This window comes from Populus euphratica, unplaced genomic scaffold (assembly GCF_000495115.2).
Source record: "Populus euphratica unplaced genomic scaffold, PopEup_1.0 scaffold711.1, whole genome shotgun sequence".
Taxonomy (NCBI): Eukaryota; Viridiplantae; Streptophyta; class Magnoliopsida; order Malpighiales; family Salicaceae; genus Populus; species Populus euphratica.
Window position 1 is genome coordinate 48,113 of NW_011500575.1, and position 16,437 is coordinate 64,549.

The following is a 16,437-nucleotide window of genomic DNA, read 5'->3' on the forward strand; positions in this document are numbered from 1 at the left end:
TTTTTTTTTTTTTTTTCATGTTTCAGTCCCTAAACTTTCAAAGGAAAAAAAAGTAAGAAAAGAGATTTTATGCGACCACTTTCCAACAACTAAAATGTGTCAGTTTATTTTCTATCTAATAGTTAGAATTCTTGAAAACATTTATTTTGATTATAGCAAATGAAAAAAAAAAATCTCAAGAATTGCTTTTCAGCAAAAGATTTTGAGTTACTAAAATCCTAATAAATTCTGTAATATTTTTATTTATTTTCAACTAATATTAATGTGATCATTTCTCTCTTTTTTTCTTTCGAATTAACATTAATGATGATTTTCAATTTGCAAAGATTTATATATTCTTACCATTTCTTTTCTATTGAATAACAATAAATCCCTATATTATTATTTAAACAAAAAAAACCCCTTGCAACTGCTGATTCCCTTAATCATTGTCATTTTAGATCAGAAGATCAACACAGCACAGCACAACAAACCATTGGTCAAATAAGCTCATCTTTCAGAGCTCTCAATCAAATATGAACCTGTTTGAATCAGTGAAATGAAAAATATTCCCAGCAGAATTGTTATCAAACAATAGAAATCTAGGGCAGGACAGCAGTTATTTTTTGTCCACACAATATCTTTACAAAGTTCCAGCCCGAGATTGTACAGGGTCTCACGATTGATTGATTACTCACAATCCACAAGTGCTTTACAAATGGGTATAAAACGACTTTCTTCTATGTGATCAAATTACATTCCTTGCCATGCACGGGAGAGCAAAATCACCCCACGATCTTCAACCACTGGTGTCCATATAGAAACTAAATTTCAGAGCGGTACACTGACTGCAGAGTAAAAATAAATATCTGGCAATCATGAGCATCGACTTGAGCACCAAATGATGCCACTGCGTCTCCCACGATATCTTTGTGCTGCAAGCGAAAAGGGATGCCGAGTGAGCATAAATTAGAAGTTTGAAGGAATACTAGCTCCAGCAAGTCTTAAGAACTCCCTAAGAACAATCTACGACCCCAGACACAAATAACCGAGAAAAATGGACTGTTGAATGCCTGAAACTGTTTTTTTTTTTAAATTTATTTTATAGCAATTCTATAGCGGGACATGTTCATATGGAAATGTTAGAATTCACATTCACACATGCATATTGCCTAAAGTGCACCAAGTTAAACCACAGGAAATGTATGAACAAAATGGACACCAAGCCGGTGTGACAGGTGATAGTTCGTGTTAGTTCGTGTTTAACTATACGACAGAACACAGTGTGACAGGTGATAGTTCGTGTTTAACTATACGACAGAACACCACCAAAAGTCAATACTCAATAAACAGTATCTATTAAACCCAGTAAAGATTAATGTTCTATCTGAAATGTTAAAACTTAAAAACCTTGAAGAATTGCAAAAGTCTTGGCATGGGTTAAAGTCAAGCAAATAGACTCAGATTCCTAAACATGATTGAGGGTGATCATGCAGCAAAGTGGCAGTTGCTACCTGATTAGGCAATATTGAAAATTTTTAGTTTCTAAAACATCAGTGAAGCTATTGTTTAGGTCTTCTAATATCGAAAATCTGTTCCAGATTCAATTTCCTCACCTGCCACAGGTCTCTTACACTGACACTAGTGCTGGATTCGAGCCCAAGTGCATCCCATCCAGCGGTGATAGTTGCAGCTTTTGAACATCGATTCCAGAGAGCAACAACTATGCGATGGCCAGACAAAGGACCTGCCCAGACCTGTAAAACGCTATCACAATTATGGTTAAAAACAGGCTTGTTAAGTAGAAATTTCGTCAACAAACTCACTCAGTATGACATTAAAATTTACCATATGAACTTTTGTCAACCAAAAATGTTACAAACTATGATGTTGTTTCTGCTTATTTTTGCAGCAAACAATCTTTAGTACTTTTATATATAGCATGAGTGGGTGAAGATTCTTTTCCATTGATGCCTCAAGCAAGAGTGGATACAATTCCTCTTCAATTGGAAAAAAAAAATACAGAATGAAATGTAAATTTGATCCAGAAACGTTCAATTACTTGTCCATAATTCATGTAAAATATTGGTTGAATAGGCTATAAATTGGTGTGAGAGAGCAGGACCTGTAGGCAGCCATCAGTTCCGGTAGAATAAACCTTCCTTCCCTGAATCCCTAGCGGATCTGTAAAAGAAATCAATATCCTTGCTTATTTTTCCAGACACAATAATTTGAAGAGAAATGATAGGAAAATAATACCATTACCACCAACAACAAAATGGAACACACACCCTAGCCCCCAACAAACTAACAGAGAGAGGATGGACTTCACCTTGATTTACAGCAATGATCTCCTTGTTGGTTAGAATTTCAATAGTTTCTGCAGTCATGTTTCTTACATCACAACCAATCAAAAGGGGGGCCTGCACAACCAAGCTCACAATAAGTTTATAAAGGACACAAAGTCAGACCCCAGCATACAAATATGACACTATGTTCATGCAAACTCAAAATGAAGCAAAATTCCTCGACATGGAATGCGAAGGAAGTTCCCAGAGCAGCACAGCTGATAAATGCATTTATGACAAAAGCATTAACATGTAAACAAGGGTCAAAAGGAATATGACACAAGTGTCAAACGGAAATTTAAGCATATTATAAACAACCACACAACTCACATCCGACTCAAAAAAACATTAACATGAACAACATGGGATGAATTAGATTACTTTTCCAGTTGGTTAGCTCTGTTGATGATATTTTCCATCTGAAGTGCTATCTTGATAAAATTCATGTAACACTTGATGAAAATCAAACAACTTAATAATTGTGGACATTATCTTTCTGGCTTGCAAAAGGGAACATGTATTTGAAGCCAGATTAGGATAAAGAAAAAGAATTTGGAGGAGAGACCTTCATTAAGGCCCAGATACTAAAATGAGCACGATACTCATGGTAAGTCATACCGCCATTGCCAACTTCCAACATATCAGGATCTGACCAGAAAAAAATAAGATGGCAAATATGTCAAATCTATTGAAGCATTGTAATCATATTCACAAAGATCTCATTTTTACCATTCCATCCACCAGGTCCAGCATAGGATGCCCATTTATCATTCAGATCGGCTATGGTAGTCATGCTTAACAACAAGGAACAAAACTCAATCAGTCTGACAAACAATATATAGATAAGAAATTCATATATTTCCAACACTTCTATTCTAAAACAGTCTTAGACAGTCATTAACAAAATATGTTCAAGATCTTAGGATGAGATGGGAATTTAGTAACAGCAGGATATGATGTGCGCAGGCATTTAAACTCTGCATTAGTCCACAGAAAAAAAGAAACCTTTAAAGGCATGCATTTTGTGAATTCATGTAACTGAAGGCAATACAAAATTGAAAAACGTGCAATGAGGCTTGATATCAATGTCTAACCATGTTTTTTAACTTTTTTTAATTTGCAATAGTAGATGCTACAGGAACCTCAAGTATTTATTTCAGCATTGAACATCTGTAGCAGACCCTGCTCCAAAAATCTTCTGGTCTTAAATGGTTTATATTATAACTATGGGAGTGAATAATATAACTAAATGTCATATTTCACCCAAAAGATCTTCTGATCTAAAATGGTTTACCGTTGAAGAATTCTCAACCAAGTTTCTAAACCAGGGCTCACTCTTTTAAAAGGGTATATTTGACATGATTTAGTGCCAAAGAACTGATGATCCTGGTAAACCTTTACAATTCATCCTTTAGCAATATGATTTTGTTTTATTCCACATTGTAATTACAGGGCTTCTGGTAGATGAGCGTGTGACTGTAAAGTTAGGTTTATTTGTTTTTCCTTCATTTAGTGGAAATCAAGCATTTTTCCAGAGTAATTCTAAGATTTCAATAAGGACCATTCCTTTTTTCAGTCAGGAATGATGAAGGGACTCGTGCTAAGAAAGCTTAAATAACCAAAAACTTTAGTTACATATATATGAAGTACACTTATTATGATATGTGCTGTACGAATAATATACCAAGCATTGGAGTCAGAAGTTTAACCTTGCCCATGAATCATTGATGTCATCTGTTGTACGCCAACTATTTCCAACTTTACCAGCCCATAATGCAGGGTCATCTACTCCCCTGTCAAAACCAAAACAAGAGGGCTAAAATTACTCAATGTGACAGCGAACTAGGACAATCACACAAGCAAAGAAAGTACAAGGTTTACCATTCACAAAGTGAATAAAAAATTGTGTGTCCAGTTGAGTTTAGAGCATCACGCATTGGTGGATATCTGGAAAAGATCAGATCACATAAGATCAACCTAGAGGTAATTGATGATGATTATTTAGCAGTTAGATGACCCCGTGAAGGAGATAAAACCTTTCTTTTGGATTGATGCCCAAATTGAAACAGTTGTCATACTTCAAATAATCTACACCCTGAGGACATAAAATAAATCATTAACTTAAAATAACATTCCCTGTCAAAAATAAAGAAAAGAAAAACCATGTGATAACTAATGAGACCTCACGTCATAAGTGACCAGACACAGAATATGTATACTTCAGCAGGAAAGGGGCAATGAAGTGAATGTCCAGCTAGTTTTAAAGCCCATTTGTTCCTATGATTCTTGATGAATTTTATAGCAAGTAGAAGATCAATTAAACATTTTAAACAATGACTCATGAGTCAAGATGTTAGCCGATTCCACCATTTATTGTTCTTGAATTAATTATTTTTAATGATGGTTTGACTCCTCATTTACATACAATAGCAAAATGCAGTTCAAATCCAATGCACAAACAAACACCCCCAAGAAAATTAAGAAGCATTTGATCACAAGGGACACAGAAACTCACCCAAGAAGCAAAAAGTTCTGCATCATCTTTTTCATGGAAAAGCGATCCTGGTCGAACTTGACATGTAAAAGCCCTATAAAAATGAGCTTGGTGAGTCTAGGAGTGAATGGAGACTGAAATAGCAGTAACACACTTTTGGTTTTAGAATAAGTGCCCATTTATTATGATCTAATTTCACGGCCTCCAAGCAAGTGCTGAAGAGAGTTCATCCTACCCAGCATCAGAATAAATGCCAAGCTTAAGGCCCTTCTCATGAACATAATCAGCAAGAGCTTTAATTCCAGATGGAAAGATTTTTGGATCAGGGATCAGTTGACCCTACGAAAGAAAAGAAGTCATAATAAGAAACTTGGCATTATTAGCAACATCAAAACTTCATCAGTTCATTCCTTTCTTGTGCACAAAGTAGGATCATATTGACAGTAAAAACATTCCTAGAAAGAAGAAAGTACTGATATTAGACTGGGACCAGGGTCTTCTTTTAATTAATAATTTCTGGTACCATTGAAAGCAGAAATTCAAAATCTCACAGAAAAATGAAGGTAAAAGAAAAAAGATCAATAAAACCAGCAAACAGTAGTGAGTGTATCTTCTAAGAAAATATACATTTCTTTCCATGAAACATAAGATAGCTCATAGGGATCTCATGGAATTGTTGATCTTATAGCAGTTGCATAAAATTTCACATAAATCACCGCAGAGATATTTCTTTATATCTACTTTTTTATTTAATAGATTTTGGAAGTGCAGAAGAAGGCTTTATTAAGCTACACAGATAGAACTATAGCTTTCCTTTTGTGTGGGTCTATTCTGCACAGCACGTGTTTTATCTTCTAAGAAGATAGAGATTTGTTCCCGTGAACCATAAGATAGCTCATAGACAAATTAGACCAATCAAGATCGGAAACAGAAAGAAACAAAAAAAACAACAGACCTTTGAATCTCGTTTTGTGGAAGACCAGCAATCATCTGCATTGAATGAATTGAGATAAGTATATAATAGAATAAAATAAGAAGTTCAGGAAAATAAGTGAAAATGCTGGATGAATACCTATGTTGACATACACATAACCCAACTCAGCCAAGCCGGTTGAAATAAGTGCATCAGCTGTTAAGCATGGAAGTGAACGTCAGTATTTTTAGTGTAGTTTTCGACCAAAGAAGAAAGAGATGTGCACAATCTTTGGGATCCTTTAAAATCTGATTTTGAAACCCCATGGAGCTATAATGGATAACATGTTCAAATATCTTTTGTACATGCAGGCATCAGTTTACACAAGCAAACTTTCACTAATTCAAGAAACCAAAAGGAGTTTTAATGCATGACTGGTCTAATCTATTTTATAAAATGCAGGGTAGCAGTATTAAAACAGATTTCTAATTTTTAACACACCAACCCAGCCAGAGGAACAGTTTTCTATTTTTCATCAATTATGCAGCACACAGAAATACTATGTTCCTTGGAATTTGCTAGCAATTATCAGCACTCAACTGCAATTTTAGTCCCAACTTCTGATTCAAGTCAATTCTCATTAATAATCTTAACAAAGCAAGAACCATAAATGCAAGTAATTTATACGAGCAAGCATCAGTATCGACAAAATGGAAAACAACAGGATGAGAACGGGAAAACAAAAGCACCTGTTTCCTTGATGACGGTTTCATTGATATTGCAGGCAAAGAAATTCCAGCTATTCCATCTGCAAAAACACCCACATCACACAACCATGCAAAATCAAACACAAAATAAAATTTCACAAAATGACAGTTTTCCCGCTCGCATCAGTGAAAGTAGATTACAGAGAAAAAGTCCCTCCTGATTATAAGCAAAACCCAAGACCTGTACATCCCCAGAAAACTAGATATCCAATAAAATCCAACTCCCAAAACACTAAAAAATAAATTAATTAAAAAGTGAAGGAAAAAGGCGTTAGAGAGAGACCCCATCTGAGGAGTTCTAGCCAATCCATTATTGAGCTGGAAAATCCCATAATTTGAAGTAGAAAAAACGTTATTGAATGATCTGCTATACCCATAACTCCCTTCCTCGTATCCCTGCAAAAGAGGCGCTATGCTCCCTGCAAATGCCACCTTAAGTACCCATGATAAACTTGAACCTAATAGAAACAACACAAAGTAACACGTAATCTTCTTTCCCATTAATCTAATGTAATCAAACAAAATACTTTTCTATCAATCTTATGATCTTCTGGTTCTGTAACCAAAACAGAGAGGATGCTTGATTGACTGAATCACTTTGACTCGGACAGGACGTAACACACAAAGTGACGGGGATATGAAGAGCTATCGGGAATAATCTATTTTATAATAGAAAATAATAATTCATGGATAGACTTGTTGGATCGAATTTTCATATTTTATTAATATGACCTGTCTACGCTTGATATCTATCCAAGAAAAATGCGATCTCTCCATCCAGTATCCATCCAAAGTAGTGTTAGTACGTGACCTCACATCTCCTGGATGAATGCTCTCTTTTTATAGCATGTTGCCAATAATTAACGGTAAGCTGGTGTTGATAAGATAATTTGTTAATTGATCATCTTCAATCCGATCATTCATTCAATATGCTACAGGTTAAGAAATTATAACTAGTAACATAATTTTCAGTGAATATATGCAACAATTTCACAAATTAAAATGGAGTGTGGAGTTCTAAATTTAACTTAAACATGTTAAGAATAAATGAAGATTAATACCAAAAAAAAAAATTAGAAAAAAAAATATAGCAGAAAAATAAAGTTGTAAACAAAAACTATAAGGACTGTGGTAAGAAAAAAAGAAAAGAAAAGAAAAGAAAAGAAATAAATAGTAAAAAGCTATGAATAAATTATATATATCAGATTAGTCATTATCTTTAACTATTGAGTTGTCTATATATAATATTATAAAAATAAAATTTCACATAAATATAAAAGTTTATTCCTATACAAGCTATTATGGTATATAAAAACTATATAATCTCAATCCTAATACATTTTCTTCTTTTTTATTCACATATATTCTTTTGGCAGATGTATGTGTTTGTGTCAATCAATAATATACACTAATTAACCTATTGAACATTTTCTTTTTTCCTTTTCTTGCATAGGACTTGATTGTTAATCTTTACTATGAATCCTAATCTTCTGGTTGATGGTTAATTTCATTATTTGTTAGTTAATTGATGATTACTTTTAGTTTTCTTTACTAGTTTACTTGAAAACTACCAATAACGAAAAAATGTTTTTCTTGACCACACGAACAAATGAATGTATTTTTGGATATAAAAAAAATGCTCTTCCTATTCTTTTATTTAAGATTCATGAATAAATATCAACTAATCTTTTGTGTTTAAATTGATCTAAAACTCAACCATGAATGACATAGCAAATCAAGCACTATTCCTCCAAAATATCAATCATGTTTCATTATCTAATATGTCAGCTAACTAAATAATTTTAAAATGAAACTTTTTTAACTTTAGACACGATACTTAGAATTTAAGAATTGCAATGTTAAGTTATAATTAATTTATAAGTTCTTCAATTAATACTTAACCCTTAATCATCATAAATAAATCCCTAATTATTCTCTACAAAAAATTAAATATTTTTAGAAAAAGAGAAACCCTAAGTTTACTTCTTCCTTCAAACACAAAATTGACATCTTTAAGTTCTACATAATCAAAATTTTCCTTTATCACTCCTTTCTAAAATTATATAAATTACATCACAATGTATATTATTTAATAATTAGCAATGTTTTAGAAGATATGATAGAAGAATGTCTTGTTCTATATCAAAAATATGTTTTTATAATAAGGAGATAATACATTTGCTTTATATGTTGAGAGAGATAAAAAGAGGGAGGGAGAGACTTCATCTATAAGATAAGTATGCCAATGTTAATATATGAAAAAAGTCTATCCCAACATAGCTTAGTGTTGCCGATGTTTACATTAGTTAACAAAATATAATGCAATAACACTTTACGAGGAATGAAAATTCTTGAGGATCTTTAAAGTAATTTAATTGTTTAGGATATCCACTAAGCCAAATAATGAAGTGTTAGAAGCCTTGTTTATCTTTTAAACCAAGTTAAATAACATCTTCATATTTAGATAAGGAATGCACACCATTAATCTATACGATTTGATTTTAATAAGAGGTTTATATTTAGGAGGTAAGGAGCTTTGTACCTTCACACAAATTCTTACAAATGAATTTAAAGACTTGTTAATGGGGACTTTAAAGTATAACACTCTAATAAAGATGTAAAAAAAATAAACCAATTTTCCCATTGAAAGAGAACATGTATCCTTCTTTCTTCTACTAGGTGTGTATGTTTCTAGGTTTAAAAAAAATAATTAATGCCTATTCGAAAATAACAGAACCTTGGCTAGGAGTAGAATTATAACTTCAATACCTTTCGTTCTAAGCCATGTAAACATGGCATTAAAGAAATGCCAAGTTAGGAGTGAACATACTCTATCAAGGTGAATAGAAGCATTGTGGTAGGTTTAAGCATGAACAATAACCTATTTCTATGAATCTAATAGTGTTTAATCAATTTTATACCTATAGTTGGCTTATATAGGAGAACTTTTAATGAGAACCCCCTTTCATAACTATCAATTTGGCTGAATGACCTCCCTTCATGAGAGTTTTTTTCATTAAATAGGAAGAATTTTGATTTATATTCAATAAAATCTACTACTATTAACTATAATCTTGGCCTAATTATAGAAAGCTAATTACCCTATGATTACACAAATATTTACAACTGTTTTCTCGACATAAATAACAAATATGTATATGAAATCTAATGATTTTACTGAAAAGAACTATGCTAACATCCCCTCTCAAATTGATGTTGGGTGATCAAGAAGCATCAATTTGCCAACTAGAAATTAATGGTGTTGACGAGTCATTGATTTGGAAAACATATCAGTTATTTGAAGGTTGGTGGAGATATGTGGAAAAGAAATAACATGAGTATCCATGAATTCTCAAATAGAATGACAATCCATTTCGATATGCTTGGTACGCTCATGAAAAACAGGATTTATAGCAATTTAAATAACACTCGTGTTGTCAATATAAAGAAGAGTAGGAGTAGTCTAGAGAAGTCCAATTTCTGCAAGCAGTCCACGAAGCCAAACAACCTCAGAGCAAGCAGCTGAAATGGCTTTATATTTAGACTCAGTCAAAAATTTAGAAACACGATCTTGTTTCTTACTCTTCCAAGATATTAAGGAATCACCAAGAAATATACACCAACCTATGATAGAGCGACGTGTATCAAGATAATCTGCCGAATCGACATCTCTAAAAGCAACAAAGCGGATAGAAGAACTAGCAACATAGAATAGGCCATGACTAGAAGAGCCAAATAGATATCGAATGATGCGATGAACAACTACCAAATGTAAATGATAGGGAGATTGCATAAATTGATTGACTTGCTGAACTACAAAAGAGATATCAGATCAAGTAATAGTAAGATAATTCAAGCTGCCAACTAATTGCCGATATAGAGTTGAATTAGATAGAAGATCCCTGTCATCACGTCGAAACTTAACATTCACCTTGAAAGGAGTATCCATCAGAGAAGAATCTCGAAGACCAACCAAAGTAATCAAGTCCTTAACATATTTATGTTGATGCACAAATGCACCAGAAGAAGAAGAATGAACTTCCAATCCCAAGAAGTAAGTAAGAGAACTAAGGTACTTCATGTGAAAGCAATCCTGAATATGGTGCTGAAGGTTGCTAATTAATAAAGAATCAGTGCCTATAATGATAATATCATCGACATAAACAAGAAGGAGAACAAAACTAGTAGATGTTGTACAAGGAAATAATGAGGAATCATATTTGCTTTGCAAAAAAAAAAAAGAAGCGAAGCCATGCAATGCAAAACTTGTCAAACCATGCTCAAGGAGCTTGTTTCAAACCATACAAGGATCGCTTCAACTTACACACAACTGATGTAGATGATGAGAACAAACCCGGTAAAGATGCCATATAAATATCTTCTTTAAGATCACCATGGAGAAAAGCATTTTTGACGTCCATTTGATGAAGTGGCTAACCCTAGGAAGTAGGAATGACAATAATAATGCTCACTGTAGTCATTTTGGCTACAGGAGCAAAAGTATCCTCGTAGTCCACACCATACTCTTGTCTATTTTCAAGAGCAACCAATCATGCTTTATATCAATCTAGAGTTCCATCAGAGTGAAGCTTAATCAAGTACACCTATTTACACCTAATGAGTTTAACAGCTGAAGGATAAGAAATAAGATCCTATGTATGATTATCCTAAAGAGCTTGAAGCTCCTCAAAGGGTATAAATGGGAGTCATTAATTAAGCTTGTAAGTAACATGATGGAAGCTTGTGAGTAACATGATGGAATAACAATAGTGGATAGAGTAGCTGAAAAACCATATTGATCAGGAGGATGAGATACTCTCATAGAGAGATGAATAGTAGGCTGATGAGTAGAAGGCTTAGAAGCAATCTCAAGAGCAGTATCAGGTAGTGGATCAGTCTCAAGAAGTGGCAAAGTTGGTTGACATCTTTCATATATAATTCTAGGCTTGAACCACTCAAAAGATGACATATCCTTAAAATGAGGAAGAATAGGAGCAACAGAGGAAGATGCAACATGAGTAGGGAAGAAATATTGATTTTTAAGAAGACAACATTTCTAGAAATACAAAATTTGCTACAGTTTAGATCATAACAAATAAAATATTTTTGAGAAATACTATAACCTCAAAAGATACATTTAGTATACTGAGCATAAATTTTGTTTCGTTTATGAAAAGGTAAATGAATAAAGCAAACACAACCAAAAGTATGCAAGTTATGATAGTTAGGAGACTTATGATGTAGACGATAGTATGGAGAATCAAAATTTAACACTTGTGATGACAATCAATTAATTAAATAAACTATAGTAAACAAGGCTTCAATCCAGAATTTTGATGGTATAAAAGACTCAAACAATAAGGTTCTAGTGATATTCAAAAGATGATGGTTCTTACGTTCAGCAACCCCATTTTATTATGGTCTATATGGACATGAACGATGTGAGATAATACCTTTCTACTATAAAAAGTCATAAAATTCATGTAACATATATTTCCCACCCGAATAAGATCTTAATATCTTAATACTAGTAGAAAATTTAGTCGCAATATAGGAAAAAATAACTTGAAAATAGAAAAAACCTTAGATTTGGAATGAAGAAAATAAACCCAAGTAAACCGATTGTAATCTTCAAAAAATTTCACAAACTACTTATGACGAGTATGAGAAATAATTGATGTAGGACCCTAAACATCACTATGAATAATATCAAAGTATTTTATAGTACGACTGCCATGAGAAGGGACATAAAGAGTTTTACTCTTGTCTAATTTACATGTAGAATAGTTAAACAAAACATCATGAGAAGAAAATTTAGTTTTATTTCCCAACAAACCAAAATTCAACAATCGAGATAAAATAATAGAATTCAAATGGCCTAAATGTTTATTACATACTTCACTCTTATTTTGAACAGTAGTACAAGCAAAAGATAAATAACGAGGAATGAAAAAAAGCAGCGGAAATAATCTTCCAACTTTAGGTCCCTTCACGATTACCTTCCTTTACACCTGATCCTGCACAAGACAACAATTACGAGAAAAATGCAGATCACAGTTATCATCCACCAATTGACTAACCAAAAGAAGACTAGTAGACAACTTGGATGATACAAAAACATTCTTGAATGTTAGATCGATATCTCCAACCTTAGTAATAGGTATATGACCACCATTAGCAACTTAAATTTGTGATGAACCATGATACTCACACACATTTTTAAACATACTGGATGAGTTGCTCATATGATTTAAAGCAACAGAATCAACAAGGTAAAATTGAGAATTGGAATTATTACCTTGTAGCCCCAAGACTGAAAAGGCTGTAAGAATCATCCGCTGTACCATTTCAGGAATAAAAGTATTGGATGTAGCTTTCGTAGATGAGTTGTCGGACACCACAGCTTGAAAAACATTTATTCTATGATTTTGAGGACGAGTGGGACACTCTTTGATAATATGGCTTTGCTATTTGCAATAATTGTAGAACTTTTTTCTACAATTGTTAGCAATGTTGCCATATTCTTTGCAACTATAACACTATATATTGCTCATATTCCAACCCTTTTCTTTTCCCTGAGCTGCAAAAGCAACTGTAGCTAAATTATCCTGCTTGAAATTCCTTTGTGTAAGGAGATGCTATTCTTCGTGTAGTAATTCCCCAAAACAAACATCCAAAGAAGGCAAAGGATCTCGGTTCATTAAATTTGAGCAAGTAATCTTAAATTCAGATAACAATTTCTTTAAAAATTGATTGCACTTGCTTTGCTCATGAACCTGTTAAACAACAGAGAGAGATTCAACTAGTATTTTGGCATAAATAATATCAATATATTCTGCCCATAAATTCTAAAAACTAGAATAATAATCCTGAATAAAAAGATTGCATTAAGAATAATTAGAGATATCGTTTTCTAATTGAAAATGTCTAGCATTATTGTCTTGATAGTAAACCTTCTTCAGGTACTCCCACATGGTTTTTACTATTTTATATAGCCTTTAGATTAAGAACAATAAGAGGATCAATAGTCCCTAAAATCCAAGACATTACCCGAGTATCCTTGACCTTCCATTAAAGCAACTTTATAGAATTGGTAGGAGCTGGATCATTGCTATCCACATGACCCCACAATTCTTTCCCCATGACAAATACGTGAAATTAAAATTCCCAGTGAAATAATTCTTTCCAATGAATTGAAAACTAAACAAATCAGAATTATTTAATGTCATTATCTTGACAAACCAAAACAAGAGGATTAAAAAAAATCCAAAACCCAAAAGACAACCACGAATAAAAGAAAATCCAAAAAAAGAAAAAGAAAAAGAAAACCAAGAGTCTATATATCTAGGACTAACCAAAACTTAATTAAAAAAACCCAATAAAAACTAAGGCAAGACTTTTGAATGCAGATTCAAAAATACAGCTCTGATACCATGTTAATTTGGTTGAATGATCTCCCTTCATGAGAGTCTCTTTCATTAAATAGGAAGAATTCTGATTTATATACCATATAATCTACTATTAGTAACTATAATGTCGGCCTAATTATAGAAAGCCAATTACCCTATGATTACACAAATATTTACAACTGTTTTCTTGATATATATATATATATATGAAAACTAATTATTCTATTAAAAATGACCATGTTAACAATAACTTTCCATTCAATAGATACATAGAGATTTTATAGCCATTACAAGAAAAGTGATTGAATTATGTTACTCTAGTATCTATGAGAATATGCTCATGATAGTTATTGATTCCTTTATTTCAAAGGATATATATTGATAGATAAACAAATGTTATAGATTAAAAATGCATTATAATTTATAGGGATATATATATTTTAGGTTGTTGATAAAAAAATTTGCTGAAAAACATCAGATTATTCTAGTACCAAAATCAATAAAAAAAATGCAATATGAGCTCAAACAACATCAAAAGAGGTTTAAACATTAAGAAAATATGAATAGGCAGGCCATATAGGCCCTTGAATTTTTACATGGTTATACTTTTTCCAAGCTTGCTGGCTATGGACTGATGTTTTCCTTCTCTTTTCTTTTATTCTTTCCCTTTCACTATCTTTTCCTTCCAAAACTGGCTAAACCCTCTATGTTAGGCTCTAGAATTTTAATACCAAAGTCTTTTCATAGTGTATTTCTCCATGTTTTTACTCTTTTTTAATTTTATTTTAAGGAGTATTTATAGGGTTTTGCTAGGATTTTTGATATGTTTAAAAGTAGATTGATCAAAATTTGGCTTTTTAATCAACATGAGAGGGTTTTAGAGTACATTTTATAGTTGTGAGTTGTGTACCTATATTAGTTTTTCAATGAAAGTTTTGCAACAAACTTGGTTTTCGGAGGTTTTGGTGGGTTTCCAACTTTGAGACCAAAGAACTTATTTCTAGCCTTTTGATCTTGAGAGAAACATGATCAGCCTTTGATATGAACCCACTGATAAGGCTTAAAATGTGAACACATGAAAAAGATTTGTGGTTTTGTGAAATGTGTATCACAACTATCGATGACTGAGTTGACCACTTTCAAGGCTTCGTTAGAACAACTATGACATGATCATTGTTGAAGGCCATTTGATCTTGTTTAAAGGGATGCACACCTTTTGTTTGGACCCAATACTTAATTTAAAGGTCTATAACTCCATATTCATTCATTTAAAAGTACCAACCTGATTAATATAGAATATGAAAATATAGTAATGGTTAATCAGAGACAAGATGTTGTTGAGTTCTTTGAAGTGCCTACTCGATCAAACAAGACTATCAAATAAAAAGTTAAACAGGGGCTAAATGACGTGTCATCTAGGTTAAAACCTTGAAATTAGGGTTTTTAATTTGGAATTTGACATAATTCATTTTAGTCCTTATTCTTCTAATTACCTTTAATTTCACGCGTAATGGCCTCCCAAACTCTTAATTTCATGTAATTTCACTGCTGCCAAACTTAATCATCAGCTCCAAAGTTAAGCATAATTTTCATCTTAGTCCTTGTTTTCTGATTTGTGCATTTAAATCCATAATTGACTATCAAACTTTTAATTTTTTTAATTTGGCCTTTGATTTGATTAATTTCAACCTCTACAATCACGTGTCTTTTTCGTTTTGATGAGTGATTTTGGATTTATTTAATCAAGTTTCTAATTGCCTATTAAATTATAATATTTGTGGAATTAAGCTCTTGATTTTATCAAATTTAACTGTTTAAAATTGTAAATCGATCTTTAGAATTTAATTTATTTTAACTAAAGCCTAAATCAACTTCAAATATCAATCTTTCTTGTAATTAAGTCTTCAATAAAATTAATTAAAGCTTTCAAAATTCTTATTAAGTCCTTACCTATCCAAATTTGTATTTTCTTACCCTAAATAAAAATAAGTTTACCAAATAGGCCTTTTGTCTATTAGAATTGGGTTGTCAATTTTGTTAATCTTATACATGTTGGTCTCCAACTTTTTTACTTGTTATTTTGGTCTTTCACCACCAACTTGGGGATTCTTCTAGGCTTTTTTCATGTATATTCTCTTGTATTTATGATATATTTTTTTATTTTTTTATAGAGTTAAAAGTAGGTAACAACAAAAGTCACCACCTAATAATTAAAGGAAACTAGGAATTCTATATTGTACATTAATTCTTGACATTAGGTTAAAGGATTAATTGTGCTTAAGAGAATATAAACATCACTCTTACCATATTGTTTTGAATGAAAGGTTATATTGTTTATGTGTTTTCTCCTAAATTCATTTTCATTCCATTGGTTATCTTAATTTTTTTTTGAAGCTTTAATTTCAATAAATTCAACACTAGCCCCTAAAGATAGGAAACTCGTTAACTTGGCCATTCATAAAAAAATTGATGTTCATCCCTAAAAATAAGAGTCTCGTTGACTAGTCCATTCATGAAAAAAAAACTG

At 32.3% G+C, this 16,437-nt stretch overlaps 1 protein-coding gene across 1 annotated transcript; it reads right to left on the minus strand.

The window, feature by feature from the left end:
• Nucleotides 1-416: 416 nt before the first annotated feature.
• LOC105115470 (Melibiase family protein) lies at nucleotides 417-7,203 on the minus strand. Its single transcript, XM_011012356.1, has 15 exons — nucleotides 6,785-7,203; nucleotides 6,484-6,542; nucleotides 5,894-5,950; nucleotides 5,777-5,811; nucleotides 5,057-5,160; nucleotides 4,843-4,915; nucleotides 4,364-4,422; nucleotides 4,209-4,274; nucleotides 4,037-4,120; nucleotides 3,057-3,121; nucleotides 2,893-2,975; nucleotides 2,312-2,402; nucleotides 2,105-2,163; nucleotides 1,596-1,736; nucleotides 417-914 (listed from the first exon to the last, which is right to left on the minus strand). Exons 1-15 carry the CDS (start codon nucleotides 7,000-7,002, stop codon nucleotides 804-806), a joined length of 1,305 nt encoding a protein of 434 aa, XP_011010658.1. The 5' UTR covers nucleotides 7,003-7,203; the 3' UTR covers nucleotides 417-803.
• Between the last annotated feature and the right edge of the window lie 9,234 nt (nucleotides 7,204-16,437).